This window comes from Mustela lutreola, chromosome 3 (assembly GCF_030435805.1).
Source record: "Mustela lutreola isolate mMusLut2 chromosome 3, mMusLut2.pri, whole genome shotgun sequence".
Lineage (NCBI taxonomy): Eukaryota > Metazoa > Chordata > Mammalia > Carnivora > Mustelidae > Mustela > Mustela lutreola.
The window spans coordinates 193,762,685-193,781,546 of NC_081292.1; the positions used below are offsets into that span (position 1 = coordinate 193,762,685).

At 42.6% G+C, this 18,862-nt stretch overlaps 1 protein-coding gene across 5 annotated transcripts in view; it reads left to right on the forward strand.

The window, feature by feature from the left end:
* Positions 1-18,862, forward strand: part of CMKLR2 (chemerin chemokine-like receptor 2) — a 53,081-nt gene extending 34,219 nt beyond the window's left edge. For all 5 annotated transcript variants that reach the window (XM_059168283.1, XM_059168282.1, XM_059168285.1 and 2 more), the window contains one exon: positions 15,985-18,862. In XM_059168283.1, the coding sequence (XP_059024266.1) occupies positions 16,013-17,080 (1,068 nt within the window). In that variant the 5' untranslated portion in view covers positions 15,985-16,012 and the 3' untranslated portion in view covers positions 17,081-18,862. The remainder of the gene's footprint in view (positions 1-15,984) is intronic.

Consider the following 18,862-nt stretch of genomic DNA (forward strand, 5'->3'; position numbering starts at 1 on the left):
TTTATTCTCACTCTTTATTCTAACTCTCATGCCTAAGGCCCTTCCATCTTTGGCTTCAGTCATGACAACATTTCCCTAAATCACTGCCAGATGATCTTTACAAAAACAAAGGTTCAATGGTGTCCCTCCCTGCTACAAACATTTTTATTTGCTCCCAACTGGCAATGGAATAAAATCCAAATACTTGAACATGACATTCAAGGGCTTCATTACCCGGCGCTCCCCTTTTTTTTGTTGCCTTTTTTTTTTTTTTTTTTTTTTTTTTTTTTAATTTTTTATTTTTTATAAACATATATTTTTATCCCCAGGGGTACAGGTCTGTGAATCACCAGGTTTACACACTTCACAGCACTCACCAAATCACATACCCTCCCCAATGTCCATAATCCCACCCCCTTCTCCCAAACCCCCTCCCCCCGGCAACCCTCAGTTTGTTTCGTGAGATTAAGAGTCACTTATGGTTTGTCTCCCTCCCAATCCCATCTTGTTTCATTTATTCTTCTTCTACCCACTTAAGCCTCCATGTTGCATCACCACTTCCTCATATCAGGGAGATCATATGATAGTTGTCTTTCTCTGCTTGACTTATTTCGCTAAGCATGATACGCTCTAGTTCCATCCATGTTGTTGCAAATGGCAAGATTTCATTTCTTTTGATGGCTGCATAGTATTCCATTGTGTATATATACCACATCTTCTTGATCCATTCATCTGTTGATGGACATCTAGGTTCTTTCCATAGTTTGGCTATTGTGGACATTGCTCCTATAAACATTCGGGTGCATGTGTCCCTTTGGATCACTACATTTGTATCTTTAGGGTAAATACCCAATAGTGCAATTGCTGGGTCATAGGGCAGTTCTATTTTCAACATTTTGAGGAACCTCCATGCTGTTTTCCAGAGTGGCTGCACCAGCTTGCATTCCCACCAACAGTGTAGGAGGGTTCCCCTTTCTCCGCATCCTCGCCAGCATCTGTCATTTCCTGATTTGTTGATTTTAGCCATTCTGACTGGTGTGAGGTGATATCTCATTGTGGTTTTGATTTGTATTTCCCTGATGCCGAGTGATATGGAGCACTTTTTCATGTGTCTGTTCGCCATCTGGATGTCTTCTTTGCAGAAATGTCTGTTCATGTCTTCTGCCCATTTCTTGATTGGATTATTTGTTCTTTGGGTGTTGAGTTTGCTAAGTTCTTTATAGATTCTGGACACTAGTCCTTTATCTGATATGTCGTTTGCAAATATCTTCTCCCATTCTGTCAGTTGTCTTTTGATTTTGTTAACTGTTTCCTTTGCTGTGCAAAAGCTTTTGATCTTGATGAAATCCCAGTAGTTCATTTTTTCCCTTGCTTCCCTTGCCTTTGGCGTTGTTCCTAGGAAGATGTTGCTGCGGCAGAGGTCGAAGAGGTTGCTGCCCGTGTTCTCCTCAAGGATTTTGATGGATTCCTTTCGTACATTGAGATCCTTCATCCATTTTGAGTCTATTTTTGTGTGTGGTGTAAGGAAATGGTCCAATTTCATTTTTCTGCATGTGGCTGTCCAATTTTCCCAGCACCATTTATTGAAAAGGCTGTCTTTTTTCCATTGGACATTCTTTCCTGCTTTGTCGAAGATTAGTTGACCATAGATTTGAGGGTCTATTTCTGGGCTCTCTATTCTGTTCCATTGATCTATGTGTCTGTTTTTGTGCCAGTACCATGCTGTCTTGATGATGACAGCTTTGTAATAGAGCTTGAAGTCCGGAATTGTGATGCCACCAACGTTGGCTTTCTTTTTCAATATCCCTTTGGCTATTCGAGGTCTTTTCTGGTTCCATATAAATTTTAGCATTATTTGTTCCATTTCTTTGAAAAAGATGGATGGTACTTTGATAGGAATTGCATTAAATGTGTAGATTGCTTTAGGTAGCATAGACATTTTCACAATATTTATTCTTCCAATCCAGGAGCATGGAACATTTTTCCATTTCTTTGTGTCTTCCTCAATTTCTTTCATGAGTACTTTATAGTTTTCTGAGTATAGATTCTGTGTCTCTTTGGTTAGGTTTATTCCTAGGTATCTTATGGTTTTGGATGCAATTGTAAATGGGATTGACTCCTTAATATCTCTTTCTTCTGTCTTGCTGTTGGTGTAGAGAAATGCAACTGATTTCTGTGCATTGATTTTATATCCTGACACTTTACTGAATTCCTGTATAAGTTCTAGCAGTTTTGGAGTGGAGTCTTTTGGGTTTTCCACATATAGTATCATATCATCTGCGAAGAGTGATAATTTGACTTCTTCTTTGCCGATTTGGATGCCTTTAATTTCCTTTTGTTGTCTGATTGCTGAGGCTAGGACCTCTAGTACGATGTTGAATAGCAGTGGTGATAATGGACATCCCTGCCGTGTTCCTGACCTTAGCGGAAAAGCTTTCAGTTTTTCTCCATTGAGAATGATATTTGCGGTGGGTTTTTCATAGATGGCTTTGATGATATTGAGGTATGTGCCCTCTATCCCTACACTTTGAAGAGTTTTGATCAGGAAGGGATGTTGTACTTTGTCAAATGCTTTTTCAGCATCTATTGAGAGTATCATATGGTTCTTGTTCTTTCTTTTATTGATGTGTTGTATCACATTGACTGATTTGCGGATGTTGAACCAACCTTGCAGCCCTGGAATAAATCCCACTTGGTCGTGGTGAATAATCTTTTTAATGTACTGTTGAATCCTATTGGCTAGTATTTTGTTGAGTATTTTCGCATCTGTGTTCATCAAGGATATCGGTCTATAGCTCTCTTTTTTGGTGGGATCCTTGTCTGGTTTTGGGATCAAGGTGATGCTGGCCTCATAAAATGAGTTTGGAAGTTTTCCTTCCATTTCTATTTTTTGGAACAGTTTCAGGAGAATAGGAATTAGTTCTTCTTTAAATGTTTGGTAGAATTCCCCCGGGAAGCCGTCTGGCCCTGGGCTTTTGTTTGTTTGGAGATTTTTAATGACTGTTTCAATCTCCTTACTGGTTATGGGTCTGTTCAGGCTTTCTATTTCTTCCTGGTTCAGTTGTGGTAGTTTATATGTTTCTAGGAATGCATCCATTTCTTCCAGATTGTCAAATTTATTGCCGTAGAGTTGCTCATAGTATGTTCTTATAATAGTTTGTATTTCTTTGGTGTTAGTTGTGATCTCTCCTCTTTCATTCATGATTTTATTTATTTGGGTCCTTTCTCTTTTCTTTTTGGTAAGTCGGGCCAGGGGTTTATCAATTTTATTAATTCTTTCAAAGAACCAGCTCCTAGTTTCGTTGATTTGTTCTATTGTTTTTTTGGTTTCTATTTCATTGATTTCTGCTCTGATCTTTATGATTTCTCTTCTCCTGCTGGGCTTAGGGTTTCTTTCTTGTTCTTTCTCCAGCTCCTTTAGGTGTAGGGTTAGGTTGTGTACCTGAGACCTTTCTTGTTTCTTGAGAAAGGCTTGTACCGCTATATATTTTCCTCTCAGGACTGCCTTTGTTGTGTCCCACAGATTTTGAACCGTTGTATTTTCATTATCATTTGTTTCCATGATTTTTTTCAATTCTTCTTTAATTTCCCGGTTGACCCATTCATTCTTTAGAAGGATACTGTTTAGTCTCCATGTATTTGGGTTCTTTCCAAACTTCCTTTTGTGGTTGAGTTCTAGCTTTAGAGCATTGTGGTCTGAAAATATGCAGGGAATGATCCCAATCTTTTGATACCGGTTGAGTCCTGATTTAGGACCGAGGATGTGATCTATTCTGGAGAATGTTCCATGTGCATTAGAGAAGAATGTGTATTCTGTTGCTTTGGGATGAAATATTCTGAATATATCTGTGATGTCCATCTGGTCCAGTGTGTCGTTTAAGGCCTTTATTTCCTTGCTGATCTTTTGCTTGGATGACCTGTCCATTTCAGTGAGGGGAGTGTTAAAGTCCCCTACTATTATTGTATTATTGTTGATGTGTTTCTTTGATTTTGTTATTAATTGGTTTATATAGTTGGCTGCTCCCACATTGGGGGCATAGATATTTAAAATTGTTAAATCTTCTTGTTGGACAGACCCTTTGAGTATGATATAGTGTCCTTCCTCATCTCTTATTATAGTCTTTGGCTTAAAATCTAATTGATCTGATATAAGGATTGCCACTCCTGCTTTCTTCTGATGTCCATTAGCATGGTAAATTCTTTTCCACCCCCTCACTTTAAATCTGGAGGTGTCTTCGGGCTTAAAATGTGTTTCTTGGAGGCAACATATAGATGGGTTTTGTTTTTTTATCCATTCTGATACCCTGTGTCTTTTGACAGGGGCATTTAGCCCATTCACATTCAGGGTAACTATTGAGAGATATGAATTTAGTGCCATTGTATTGCCTGTAAGGTGACTGTTACTGTATAGGTCTCTGTTCCTTTCTGATCTACCACTTGTAGGCTCTCTCTTTGCTTAGAGGACCCCTTTCAATATTTCCTGTAGAGCTGGTTTGGTATTTGCAAATTTTTTCAGTTGTTGTTTGTCCTGGAAGCTTTTAATCTCTCCTTCTATTTTCAATGATAGCCTAGCTGGATATAGTATTCTTGGCTGCATGTTTTTCTCGTTTAGTGCTCTGAAAATATCATGCCAGCTCTTTCTGGCCTGCCAGGTCTCTGTGGATAAGTCAGCTGCCAATCTAATATTTTTACCATTGTATGTTACAGACTTCTTTTCCCGGGCTGCTTTCAGGATTTTCTCTTTGTCATTGAGACTTGTAAATTTTACTATTAGGTGACGGGGTGTGGGCCTATTCTTATTGATTTTGAGGGGCATTCTCTGAACCTCCTGAATTTTGATGCTCGTTCCCTTTGCCATATTGGGGAAATTCTCCCCAATAATTCTCTCCAGTATACCTTCTGCTCCCCTCTCACTTTCTTCTTCTTCTGGAATCCCAATTATTCTAATGTTGTTTCGTCTTATGGTGTCACTTATCTCTCGAATTCTCCCCTCGTGGTCCAGTAGCTGTTTGTCCCTCTTTTGCTCAGCTTCTTTATTCTCTGTCATTTGGTCTTCTATATCACTAATTCTTTCTTCTGCCTCATTTATCCTAGCAGTTAGAGCCTCCATTTTTGATTGCACCTCATTAATAGCTTTTTTGATTTCACCTTGGTTAGATTTTAGTTCTTTTATTTCTCCAGAAAGGGCTTTTATATCTCTCGAGAGGGTTTCTCTCATATCTTCCATGCCTTTTTCGAGCCCGGCTAGAACCTTGAGAATTGTCATTCTGAACTCTAGATCTGACGTATTACCGATGTCTGTATTGATTAGGTCCCTAGCCTTCGGTACTGCCTCTTGTTCTTTTTTTTGTGTTGAATTTTTCCGTCTTGTCATTTTGTCCAGATAAGAGTAAATGAAGGGGCAAGTAAAATACTAAAAGGGTGGCAACAACCCCAGGAAAATATGCTTTAACCAAATTAGAAGAGATCCAAAATCGTGAGTGGGGAGAAAGGGGATAAAAAGAGGTTCAAAAAGGAAGAAAGAAAAAAGAAAAAAAAAAAAAAAAAGAAAAGAAAAGAATATTTTTAAAGAAAGAAAACACCTAAGAAAAATGTAAAAAAATATATATATATATATTAGATAAACTAGTAAAAAATCGTTAAAAAAGAAAAAGGTAACAGTTAAAAAAAAATTTTACCCGAAGGCGAGAAAAAAAAAAAAAAAGAAAAAGAAAAAATTAAATTAACTGCAAGACTAAGAAAAATCACAGGAAAAAAGCCATGAGTTCCGTGCTTGGCTTTCTCCTCCTCTGGAATTCTGCTGCTCTCCTTGGTATTGAAACCGCACTCCTTGGTAGGTGAACTTGGTCTCGGCTGGATTTCTTGTGGATCTTCTGGGGGAGGGGCCTGTTGTAGTGATTCTCAAGTGTCTTTGCCCCAGGCGGAATTACACCGCCCTTACCCGGGGCCGGGGTGAGTAATCCGCTCGGGTTTGCTTTCAGGAGCTTTTGTTCCCTGAGCGCTTTCCGTAGAGTTCCAGAGGACGGGAATACAAATGGCGGCCTCCTGGTCTCCGGCCCGGAGGAGCCGAGAGCCCAGGGCCCCACTCCTCAGTGCGCCCTCAGAGAACAGCGCCCAGTTACTCCCGTCTGCCTGACCTCCGGCCGCGCTCCGAGCTCACCGAGCCTGCGACCGGTTCAAGGTAACACGGAGCTGCGAGCTTACTGTCGGCTCTGTCTCTGTAGCCGGCTTTCCCGTTCCAATACCCGCAAGCTCTGCGACACTCAGACACCCCCGATCCTTCTGTGACCCTGCGGGACCTGAGGCCACGCTGACCCCGCGTGGGCTTCGCCCCGGTTTAGCCTCTGGAGCGATGTCCCTCAGCGGAACAGACTTTTAAAAGTCCTGATTTTGTGCGCGGTTGCTCCGCCGCTTGCCGGGAGCCGGCCCCTCCCCCCGGGGTCTATCTTCCCGTCGCTTTGGATTCACTTCTCCGCCGGTCCTACCTTTCAGAAAGTGGTTGTTTTTCTGTTTCCAGAATTGCTGTTCTTCTTCTCTTCGATCTGCCGATGGATTTTCAGGTGTTTGCAATCTTTAGATAAGGTATCTAGCTGATCTCCGGCTAGCTGAAGCAGTCTCAGCTTGCTACTTCTCCGCCATCTTGACTCCTCCCCTCCTTTTTGTTGCCTTTTTTTGAGCCAAACCAAAATACTTCCATCTTTCTAGTATGTCAAGGACTGTTGTTATTTATCTTAATGTCTGAAATTAAGTAATAAATGACATAGGAACTGTAGATAGGCAAGATGCTTTTCTATTAATGGATAAGTGATGCCAGGAGAAGCAATGTGACAGTCATGGTTGCATCCCCACCCAACCAGCAGGAAGCACCTGCTGGAACATTGAAACAATCCAAACTTTCGTTCTTTAAACCTCCTTTGCTTCCCTTGACCGAATCAACAGAGTATCTTTATAAGCATTGCTGTACTGTAATAGCTTCCAAGGAGAGGCTGTTCATCCAGAGGGCAGCAAAATATTCTGCTGGTGTCAAAGATCTTGAGAACAGTCTGGGGTGTGGTGTAGAGTTTATATTTGATAGCTAGTGGAAAATACTGAGCAATGCCTCCAAACACCACCCCCCCCCACACACACACATTCTTTAAAAAAACAAAACAAAACAAAAAACAACTCTCTTCTCTCTTCCCTAAGAAGACAGCCCTTGGAAATTCAAGTTTGCTGGGTCACGGATCTGTGGTTTTCACCAGATTTTCTCCATCATGTCTATCAATTCTTTCTCCTCATTTCTGTCATTCATTCTGAAGCTAAATACATGTTCCCTCAAGTTTCCACAAGGATCTCTCAAGAGGCACATTCAGCTCTTGAATTTTTTAACCACGGTTTATGGGGGAGCTCTACACAGGCAATCCTCATAGACAAAGATCAGCAACATCAAATCCTTCTCTCTGTTCCAAGTAGAGTGGAGACTACATTTTCTTAAGACTTCTGCAATTGTCCATAAAAATCCATCGAACTCCTCACTATGGAACTAAATGAAACCCTTCTGCATTCACCAAATGTTCTGCCAGAAGGAATCTTTGTGTTTTGTCAAGGTAGACAAACAAAATGTTTCCCTCTATAGCCGAGCCACATTTAAAAGTTTAAAAGTTGAAAGCCACCTTTAAAAGCTTAATGATACACATTTCTACCAGATGTCCTTCCCCAAAGTCATCTGGGTTTTGCAGACAATTTATCATCACACTTTCCACCAGGACTCTCGCAGTGAAATCTGTTTATTCAGAGACGGGTTTAGGCTTTACGATCTATTAAATCTGGATGGCTCAGAAACCAATTTATTTACTTTTAAAAACAGTTCTGTGCACCGGACTAGACATTTGCCACTCGAGTAGCCATAACCCAGGAATGTGATAACGTGAGTGTCCCCCCGAAATCTAAATCCCTGTGGTAAACAAACCTCTTCACATTCTTTGGAAACAAACCATACCTTTCAGGGACAGTGCTCTGACCTTTGCTCCACACCGGGGGCTTTTCACGCGTCTCTAACCTGGCCTGGGGGAGCTTGGTGTGTTCTCACACGGGGCACAGCCCAGTGCTTACTTAAGGGGCCCCTCAAAAGCGGTTACGGTCACGTATAGCTCTGTTAGTCTTCATCTCAGTCAGAATAATTGATTTGCCTTTCAGCAGCACATATGGTCTAAGACAAATACAGTAGCTCTTTCCTCTTTTCCGTCAAGTCTGAAAGTCTCATCCCGGCGTGGCGGTTGCGCTCCGCAAAGCACTTCCACATCACGAAAGCTCCATGAGGTCCCGATGGAAAGTCACTGCCGGCCAACGCGGATTGACTCTGCCTGTTTAATAAATGACAGGGTTTCCTTTAGGCCTGGGCTCAAGGACTTAATTCGCTTGTCATTCATCTTCATTTCGGGCGTCTGCCCAGCGAGGCTCACTTCTCTTGCCCAGATGTTTCTCTAGTTTCACCACGACGTCTGCTTTCTATCCTTCGCTCCCTTCTCCGAGCCATATGTGTATGTGTATATAAGCACGTATGTGTGTGTACTGTGTCCACATGATTAAACTGAGGACACACGTTCTCATGTTTTCTTTCTCTATCTCCTTTTTGCCCTTTTTCTCCTATCCCACCACAGATGAACAGATAAGTTTAACACAACACAATTGATGATACAGCAGAATATCAGTTTTCATAAGTTTAATAATTCATCTCTAAAAAAAAGTTAAAAAGTCATCTCTAGGGGCACCTGGGTGGCTCAGTAAGTTGAGCGTCCTACTTTGGGATTTTTGCTTAGGTCATATGATCTTGTGGGTCGTGAGACCAAGTCCTGTGTCAGACTCCGCGCTCAGCGCAAGTCTGCTTGTCCTTCTTCCTTTCCTTTGTCCTAACTTATAGCTCATCTGCTGTATTAATTGGTAGAAAGTTAAAGTGAGGGTCCCTGGAGAGGCCTCGAGTAGCCTTGAATCACAGTCGCCTCCCAGGGACCAAGGGGCAAGTCATCTGCAGAGGCCAATTCAGAGTTTCTATTTCTATTTTTTTTTTTTAAGATTTTATTTATTTATTTGACAGAGATGACAAGCAGGCAGAGAGGCAGGCAGTGAGCCTGATGTGGGGCTCGACCCCAGGACCCTGAGATCATGACCTGAGCTGAAGGCAAAGGCTTAACCCAGTGAGCCACCCGGGCGCCCCTATTTCCATTCTAATGCACAGCCTCCTCCTTCACTGTTAAAGGCTCAAACTTTTCAAGAGTTGGCTCACCCCAGGGGTCACAAGTCTGTGGACGGGCTGAATGTGGTCTGCAGCTGTTTTGTTCTGAAATAGTCGTTTAGAAACTGGAAGCTTTTCACATTAATAATATAGATATCCAGCCATTCTTCAAAGACTCTGGCAACACTAAGTCCTCACTTCCCGCATGGAAACAGTTGGCTAGGACGGAGGAGCTGCTGTCCACTGGGGGCGGCCCTCATGGTCCTCTGTTCCCTTGAATCCCGTTGTCTCCTCAGCCTGAACTACTGAACCTCTTATGGTTATCTGCCCCCAGGACACTTAAATGTGAAACAGAGGGCAGAGGATGTTTAGCCTCTGCCAAAAGAGTATAGGTCTAATATCAGCCCAACTCAAGGTCTGCTTCCCATTTCCTTATAAAGTAGGAGTCTTATCAGCTTACCATGGTCACTGCAAAACCCTCCTCATAGTTGGCCTCCATGGTGGAAAAGGGTATTCTTTAAATGACTCTTGCTGGGGTACAGAGATCTCCCTTACGAGGTCGGCTTCTTTCTCTTTCTGTTGTCCCCAGGGGAAGCTCCCCACTCTCTCTCCCAGTAAGCTTCCTGAAGCCGTGGCCACTGGTAGGAAGAGCTCCTTCCTCAAGGGTTTCTCATGGCCTCTTCTCGCAGGACGTGGACACGGCCAGGGCTCCGCCACACTGCTTAAAGGCAAGGCCCAGGGAAGCTAAGTGAGTTAGGGTACGGGTCTTGCTGCTTTAACAAAAGCCCCAAAGAATAGCAGGGCAAATATGTTCTCACTAAGTAATACAGAAGGAGGAAGTCCAGAGAGGTAGGGCAGCTGTGCTCGACGAGGGCTAAGGAGGGCCCAAGCTGCTTCTATCTTATGAAACAAATGTTTTCCTCATTCACACAGTGCGAGATAGCTCATGGCTCGAGCCAATGACAAGACAGAACAAGGGGTATCAGAGGGCCTTAGACTCTGGTACAGAAGACCCCAAGGCCCGGGAGTCATTTTTAACTCTTCTCGTTCACGTCGGATCCACTAAGAAACCTATTGATTCTGTCTTCGACGTATAAATTAGAGTTCAGTCTGTCCCTTTTTTTCTTTTTTTTAAGACTTATTTACTTGAGATAGACAGGTAGAGAGAGAGCATGTGCGTGAGTGGGGGGAAGGGCTGAGGGAAAGACTCTCAGGCAGATTCCCCACTGGGCACAGAGCCTGGCCAGGGGCTCAGTCCCATGACTCTGCGATCACGGCCTGATCAAGAGTCAGATGCTCAATGGACAGAGCCACCCAGGCGCCCCCAATTCAGGCCTTTCTCATCATTTCTGCTACCAACCTGGTCCCAGCCACCCCCATCTCCGCCTGGGATTATTCCAGTAATCTTGGAATCAGTCTCGCTGCTTCTACACTTGGGTGCCCCACCTCCGCCGTCACCACTACCCACAGCAGTCTCTTCTCAACATAACAGAAGGAGGGATTGTACGATAATAGAAACAGATTACTTTTCTCCTCTGCTCAAATTCCTTCAGGGGCATCCTGCTTCCCTTAGAGTGAAAACCAGAGTCCCTCAATGGCCTACAAATGTCTCCATATCTGACCTCTCACACACCCTTGCTGCTGCTTTTCTTCTACTCTTCCCCTTGTTCACAGTGCTCATCCTATTCGATACATACTGGTATCCTCACTATTTCTGGAATACTTAAACACACTTTGCCCTAAGGCACCGGCTGTTCCCTCTGCCTAGAGCCCTCCTGCCCTCAATATCCACATGACTAACTCCCTTACGTAGCTCTGACTGTGGTTGCTGGCCCCCCAGTGAGCTCTTCTCTGACCACCTTACTGAAAATTAGAACCTGCTCTCCTGTCCCTTTTATTCCGTTCCTCCCTCCCCCCGCCCCGTTTTTCTGCAGCACTTACCAGCTTTTAACACACTTTAACACGCTCTGTAATTTGCTTTTCTATTATGTTTATTTTTTACTATCTCCTGCTAGACTCTAAAATCTAAAAGGGAAGAAATAATTGTCTCATTTAGTGAAGAAGCACAATTAACTAGAATGGCGCCTGAGAAATGCAGGCACTTACGGAACATGTGCTAAATGAATGAGTGATTATGATTCAGAGGTGGCTGCCAGCTCCGGGTTCGTGCTGTGGGTGGGATTGAGCCCCTCCAAAAGGGTACGTTGACATCTAAGCCTTCGGCCTCTCACAGTGTGATGTTATTTGGAATTACGGTTTTTACAGAGGTGATCAAGTTAAAACAGGGTCATTAGGGTGAGTTGAAATCCACCAGGAATCCAGTAGGACACAAGTCCTTATGGAAGGGTGACATTTGGGCGCAGAGACGGACACGCAGGCAGAGCACCATGAGGCAGTGAAGGCGGGTATGAGGATCACATGTGTACAAGCCAAGAAAGGCCAAAGTTTGCTGGCAAATCACCAGAAGCTAGCACGGGACAGAGTCTCCCACAAAGACTTCCCTCTGACTTCCCACCTGACTTCAGACTTCTAGCCTCCAGACTGTGAGCCAGTCAATTTCTGTTACTAAGAAATTTCAAGTTTAGAGCGCTTTGTCACGTCAGCCTTATGAGACTAATATAGTTAGCCTCTAGGTAGGTGGGTAGGTGTGAGATCTGGAAACTCAATTAGATCCGGAGGTGCCTATAAACTAGAAAGCAGCATATAAACAAGCTGTGATAATTAGACGAGATCGGGCGCGTTCAGGGTGGTATGGCCGTAGACACAAGCTGTGATAATTAAATGAGACTATGTCCTTAAAGGTTAACTGTACTTGTCCAAGGACTTGGGGGGACAGTTGCTGAATTCTGCCTTACTTCTCTCTTTTCTCCGTCCTACCCATATCCCTCACCACTGCCACCACACAAAAACATCTGCTCTAAGTCACAGGGGAATTCCTAGATTATATTTCCTGTGAAGGTTTCAGCTGGGCAGCATTCAGCAATTCTTGAAGATCTTTCTCCAAGCTTGAGCTAACTGGATCTTGTGTCTAATCACCGCATCTGCTCTCTGAAAGATTGGGGACCTCTCTGATACAGGGTTTTCTGTTTGAAGGGATTCTGAAATGGATGAACTAGATCACTCATCCTTGCGGTACCTTCCCCCCTACCAAAAGAAGAGAAAAGACTGGTGGCTGGTGTCCTTCAGCAGGCCCTGTGATCATTCTGGTCCAGCAGGGTCAGTAATGGCATTAGAAGGGGGAGGTTTCTGACTTTGGGGCAGGTTAATGGTTCTACTGTAATTCGGGGTCTTCCTTTGGCATTCTGTGCTTGGAGAATGAGGGTCCTTCTACTTACTGCTTAGGATTTTGTAAGGTGATTTAAACTGCCACCTAGGCCATTTGGCTTCAGAATTCCTAATAGCTTAAAAGGTCATAGGCAGGGGCGCCTGGGTGGCTCAGTGGGTTAAAGCCTCTGCCTTTGGCTCAGGTCATGATCCCTGGGTCCTGGGATCGAGCCCTACATCGGGTCCTCTGCTCAGCGGGGAGCCTGCTTCCCCCTTTCTCTCTGCCTGCCTCTCTGCCTATTTGTGATCTCTGTCAAATAAATAAATAAAATCTTAAAAAAAAAAAAAAGGTCATAGGCATGAGGAGGAATGGGTGTCCCAGGTTACAGGCAGAAAACAGAGACAGGGAGTTAGACACTGGCCTAGACAAAAACTTGATGTTGAGGATGGTCAGCCACCAGAAGCAGTGGACAGGGTAAGGTCCCAGACCTGCACGCAAAGGGCAGCAAGAAGGGAGCCAATTCTTGGTTGGTGGAGTAGGATACACGAAGGAAAAGACTCGGTGTCAAGAAAAAAAGCCAAGATCCTGGGGATAGAATTGTGAGTCAAGGTCAGAGAGATTCTAGCAATGACGGTGACTTAAGTAAGGGTGAACTCACCAACTCTCCTCTTACGTTTGGTTCTGAACAGGATTTGTAGCTGAACCGATCATTTAATTGGCCCATGTTAAGCGTCTGTGATATGTTAAGACTGTACTAGGCACCATGGGGATCAGAGATGACAGGCATCGTTCTCAAGGAGTTAAGAATTTAGTAGGGCAGGGGCGCCTGGGTGGCTCAGTGGGTTAAGACTTTGCCTTCGGCTCAGCTCATGGTCTCAGGGTCCTGGGATCGAGCCCCACATCGGGCTCTCTGCTCAGCAGGGAGCCTGCTTCCTCCTTTCTTTGCCTGTCTCTCTGCCTACTTTGTGATCTCTGTCATATAAATAAATAAAATCTCAAAAAAAAAAAAAGAAAGAATTTGGTAGGGCAGAAATCAAAGATAAACCAATGACAATTTAGTGCATCGAGTACAATAAGAATACAGTGTCATCCAAAATCATAGTAACTAAGAGTCCGAGCTCTGGGTCCAGTAGATTTGAGTTCATATCCTGACTCTCCAGTTAAAGGTTGTGTGATCCTGCGCAAGTCACGAAGTTTCCTCAAACTTCAGTATCCTTTCTTGTAAGTGGGAATAATAGTACTACTTACCTTCTTTATAAGATTCTCATGAGGATCAAATCAGATAATTGATCAAATCAAATTATATAGGTGCCTGGCACCTAGATAATTCCCAATAACATTGACTTTTTAAAAGATAATAATAGTGATTATTAGTATAATTATCCAGGCAAAGATAATGTCAGAAAATGTTTCCAGGAAAAGGTGGCATTTAAGCTGAATATTGAAAAACAAAGAGAATGTGGCTGGGCCTGGATTTGGGAAGAGGCTAATGAATTGCTTTTATTTTTTAATTATGCCCTGCCAGGTTCCTTAAACACTTTGAGGTAGGATGATGAATTCAGTGTTAGTAGAATTGAATGTAAGATGTCTCTGAGCAACACTACATGTTTTGACCTTTTCATTTTACCCCTACTATAATCTCGTTTTTTAAAAAAGATTTTACTTATTTATTTGAGAGAGAGAGAGAGAAAGCAAGAGAGAGCATGGGAGCAAGGAGTTCCATGCACTCGGGTTCAATCCCAGGACCCTGGGATCATGATCTGAGCTGAAGGCAGAAGCTTAACCGACTGAGCCACCCAGGCTTCCTTATAATCCCATATCTTGTATGTTTGCCCCATTAATTATTACAGCTCCATGAAATGAATATAACCATTAATCTTCTTTCTTCTAGATTTTGAATACTAACAAACAGAAACAATACGAAATAAAATTGATGTAATTAAAATTGTACCCAGCGGGAGGGGGGCAGGCAGGGAGAGGATGGTGGGGTTATGGACATTGGGTACGTTGCGGTGAAGTGTGTAAACCTGGAGATTCACAGACCTGTACCCCTGGGGCTAATGATACATTATATGTTAATTAAAAAATAAAAATTTTTTTAAAACTAAAAAAATAAAAACGTACCCAGTAAACTTTTTTTTAAATTGTAAAAATGACTTTTACCTCTTCTTAACCCAGAAAATCTGGTCCTGATAGGAAGGAGAAAAAAGATCACAAAAGAAAACTTAACTTTGGGTGAAATTATAATAGATAAATTTTGGTAGGGGCAAAAAGAAACAAAACTGATTGATAAATCATACTTTTGTTGTAAATGTGGAACATAATTAATCCAAAACAAAGGAATTTCAATGATATATATATATATATATATATATATATATATATATTTAAGATATATATTTAAATAAAATTTAGTGGCACTCTATAGGAAATTGATACAGAAATTAAATGGTCAGAGTCGATTTTACTCCAAGGGATACCTTTCAGTTGAAAAGTCTTCCACACTAATAGAATTTTTACTAACATGTTTGCCTTCATACACATAGAATCAAAACATCTATGGGTGCAAAACAGTGTGTCAGAACCTCCAGTGCTTGCCTGTAACATCTGGAGGTGTGGATTGAAGAAGCATTTGGGACTCTTGTCTGGCTTAGAAAGTCAGGGTATAGGGTGCCTGGGTGACTCAGTGGGTTAAAGCCTCTGCCTTTGGCTCAAGTCATGATCCCAGCATCCTAGGATCCAACCCCGAATCGGGCTTTCTGCTCAGCAGGGAGCCTGCTTCCTCCTCTCTCTCTGCCTGCTTCTCTGCCTACTTGTGATCTCTGTCTGTCAAATAAATACATAAAATCTTTAAAAAAAAAAAAAAAAAGAAAAGAAAAAGAAAGTCAGGGTATAACTAAGGGCTTTGAAGTCATCACCACATAAGTATTCATTCAGAATACAAGTATTCTGTATCTCCCATAAAATAATAATGCAGAGTCAGAACCTAATCTATGCCTACTGAATGTTAGATTCCTTTTTTTTTTTTTAAGATTTTATTTATTTGTTTGGCAGACAGAGATCACAAGTAGGCAGAGAGGCAGGCAGAGAGAGAGGAAGGGAAGCAGACTCCCTGCTGAGCAGAGAGCCCAATTCGGGGCTCGATTCAGGACCCTGAGATCATGACCTGAGCCAAAGGCAGAGGCTTTAACCCACTGAGCCATCCAGGTGGCCCTGAATGTTAGATTCTCTCTAGTCAGGCCTACAAGCCTTATGGATAGAGGAATTGCACCTGTAGAGTCAATCATTTTAATTTAGCACTTACTGAATACTTTGCAAAAATGAGTTCTCACAGCTTTGAGAGTAACCAAAGCAAAACTGAAGTACCCCCAAGATTTGAATATCTAGAATATAATCACAGACCTTACCAACAATTATACTATTTCCATTCAGTTCATCAAATGAAATATTTCTATCCTAATGTTCCTTGTTCACCGAGCATTTCCTCTTTTAAGAATTGTTTTCTTTCTTTTTAAATTTGCTTCTATAGATATCCTCATCCTCCACTTGACAAGGTCATGGAAGATCTAGAGGAAACATTATTGGAAGAATTCGAGAACTACTCCTATAACCAGGAATATTACTCCTCAGAGTCCGATTTGGAGGAGGAAGCCCACCTGGGAGTTGCTCATTGGGTCTCACTGGTATTATACTGTTTAGCATTTATTCTGGGCATTCCAGGAAATGCCACTGTCATTTGGTTCACAGGATTCAAGTGGAAGAAGACAGTCACCACTCTCTGGTTCCTCAACCTGGCTATCGCAGATTTCATTTTTCTTCTCTTCCTACCTCTGTACATCTCCTATGTGGTCATGAATTTCCACTGGCCCTTCGGCATCTGGTTATGCAAAGCCAATTCCTTCATTGCCCAGCTGAACATGTTTGCTAGTGTTTTTTTCCTAACGGTGATCAGCGTGGACCGTTACATCCACTTGATCCATCCTGTCGTATCCCATCGGCACCGAACCCTAAGGAACTCCCTGATTGTTGTTGTTTCCATTTGGTTTTTGGCTTCTTTAATGGGTGGTCCTGCCCTCTACTTTCGGGACACTCTGGAGTTCAATAACCACACTCTTTGCTATAACAATTTCCATGAGCATGATCCTGACCTTACTTTGATGAGGCATCATGTTTTGACCTGGGTGAAATTTATTGTCGGGTACCTCTTCCCCTTGCTAGCAATGAGCATTTGCTACTTGTGTCTCATCTTCAAGGTGAAGAAGCGAAGCATCCTGGTCTCCAGTAAGCATTTCTGGACTATCCTAGCCGTGGTCCTGGCCTTTTTGATTTGCTGGACTCCTTATCACCTGTTTAACATTTGGGAGCTCACAATCCACCACAGTAGCTATTTCCACCAGGTGCTTCAGGCTGGCATCCCCCTCTCCACTGGCTTGGCATTCCTCAACAGCTGCTTGAACCCTATCCTTTATGTCCTCATTAGTAAGAAGTTCCAAACTCGCTTTCGGGCCTCAGTTGCTGAGATCCTAAAGCACACGCTGTGGGAGGTCAGCTGTTCCGGCACAGTGAGCGAACAGTTCAGGAACTCTGAGACCAAGAACTTGTGTCTGCTGGAAACAGCTCAGTGAGTTATCTGTAGAAGGCTTTTGCAGGGGGCCTGACACATGCTTTCAGATTATTTGGTTCCCAGGTATGGTAATAACCATCTCTTTTTGTTAAGCGGTTTGGTGGTTTTACATTTTTGTGTGGGTATGAAATGTAGGAAAGATCTTCATTTTTTCCCCCTGCAAATTAAATTATCTGTCATTCTTGCTAATTATACTGCAGTGGATTAGTCACCACTGTTGATGCAATATCAGCTATTATTTTTTTAATCTTCATGACTCTGAAGTCCTAGATCTTAATGTTAAATAGATGATTAATTCATTTCAGAAATGTTAACATATGTGCTTAAGTTCATTTTTATTTTGCACCGGTAACCTATGAGACATATTTTTGAAGTGCGACATGTACTTAATTTCTTTATTTCATGAAATCTATGTACATACATTTATAAATTAAACTAATAGTTGATTACAGTAGTTTAAAACATTGTGAACCCTTCATGCTTAGTGAAGTGTCCCAAAATCTAGTCACTTAAAATGACAATTTATTGTCCTAACATCTCACAGTTCTGAGTCAGAAACTCAAGGCACAGAAGGGAGGTTCACCTCTCTCAGCCTCACAAGGTATGCAGCATGGGCTTGATTGGGATGTCCCAAATGACCGAGTTTTGGAACAGCTTGTCTCCTCTGCCCTACTGTCCCTTCTCTTCTTTGTCTTCACATGGCTCTTCCAGTATGGTAGCTCGGGGTAGCCAGACTTCTAACATGGCAGGTTAGGGCTCTAAGAGACTAAAGTGGGCATTTCTAGCCCTCTTAAAGCCTACACCCACCCCTGACACGGTATCACATCACTGTACTCTTTGGTCAAAGTAGTCCTCGTCCAGCTCAGGGTCAAGGGGAGGCCACGTAGACCCCACCTGCCAATGGGGATATGTTCCTATACCTAATCCCTCATGAAATCATTATAAATATCAAGATTCTTGGAAAATTCTGGGTAGGTGCAAGTATGTATCAGATGGCTGTAAACATAAAACACTGGCATCTAGATGGTGGATAGGCAAGCCCAATCTCAGAATGTTTTCAGAAAAAGAAAGCACGTATGACATTGATATATTTCTACCTTCCATTCCTCTAACTGTGCACATGTAGACACCAGTACAAGAACAATAAAGTATGCCTTTAAGTCAGTAACCTCTTCAATTTTAAAAAGCATTTAATTTTCTGTAATGTCTTAATTTTATTTTGAAAGTTGGGAGGGGAGCCATGTTATTTATTGAATCCGTATCCTTTTTAAATTTCATCTCTCAGCTTCTGGAAATGCCAATCTTTGATCGCTTACTGGCTAGGTTCTTTACTAGTAGTCCATAGCAACAATCAGATCTGGTTTTAGAAATTATTCCTCAAAAATGCGTGGCATCGCTCGGCATGTCCCAAACTTTGCTCATCCCTGAATTTCATGGCTTCTGCCACACCCAGTATGGAGGGAAGGCAAGAGAGAAGGGCTCGTTGCGTGTGTCTGTCCCTCCTTGACCAGGGTTTAAGAAATTCCACTCTGGGTTCCCCGTCACCCTCGAGGGATAGGCCCTGATTTCCCAGGATCGGGAGGATGGAAGACAAAGAGAGTATCTTGGGCTCATCCTTAGTTTGAGCAGATGGACAGATTCTCAGGGCTTTGGGGAAAGAGGAAGGCTGAGGACGCAGGCAGGGGATTAAGCAACCAAGGGCAGAAGGAAATGATGGAGCAGGTGGTATTACCACCTAGGAAGCAAGAGATTACCGAAGGCCTATGAAAATATTTGAGATCTT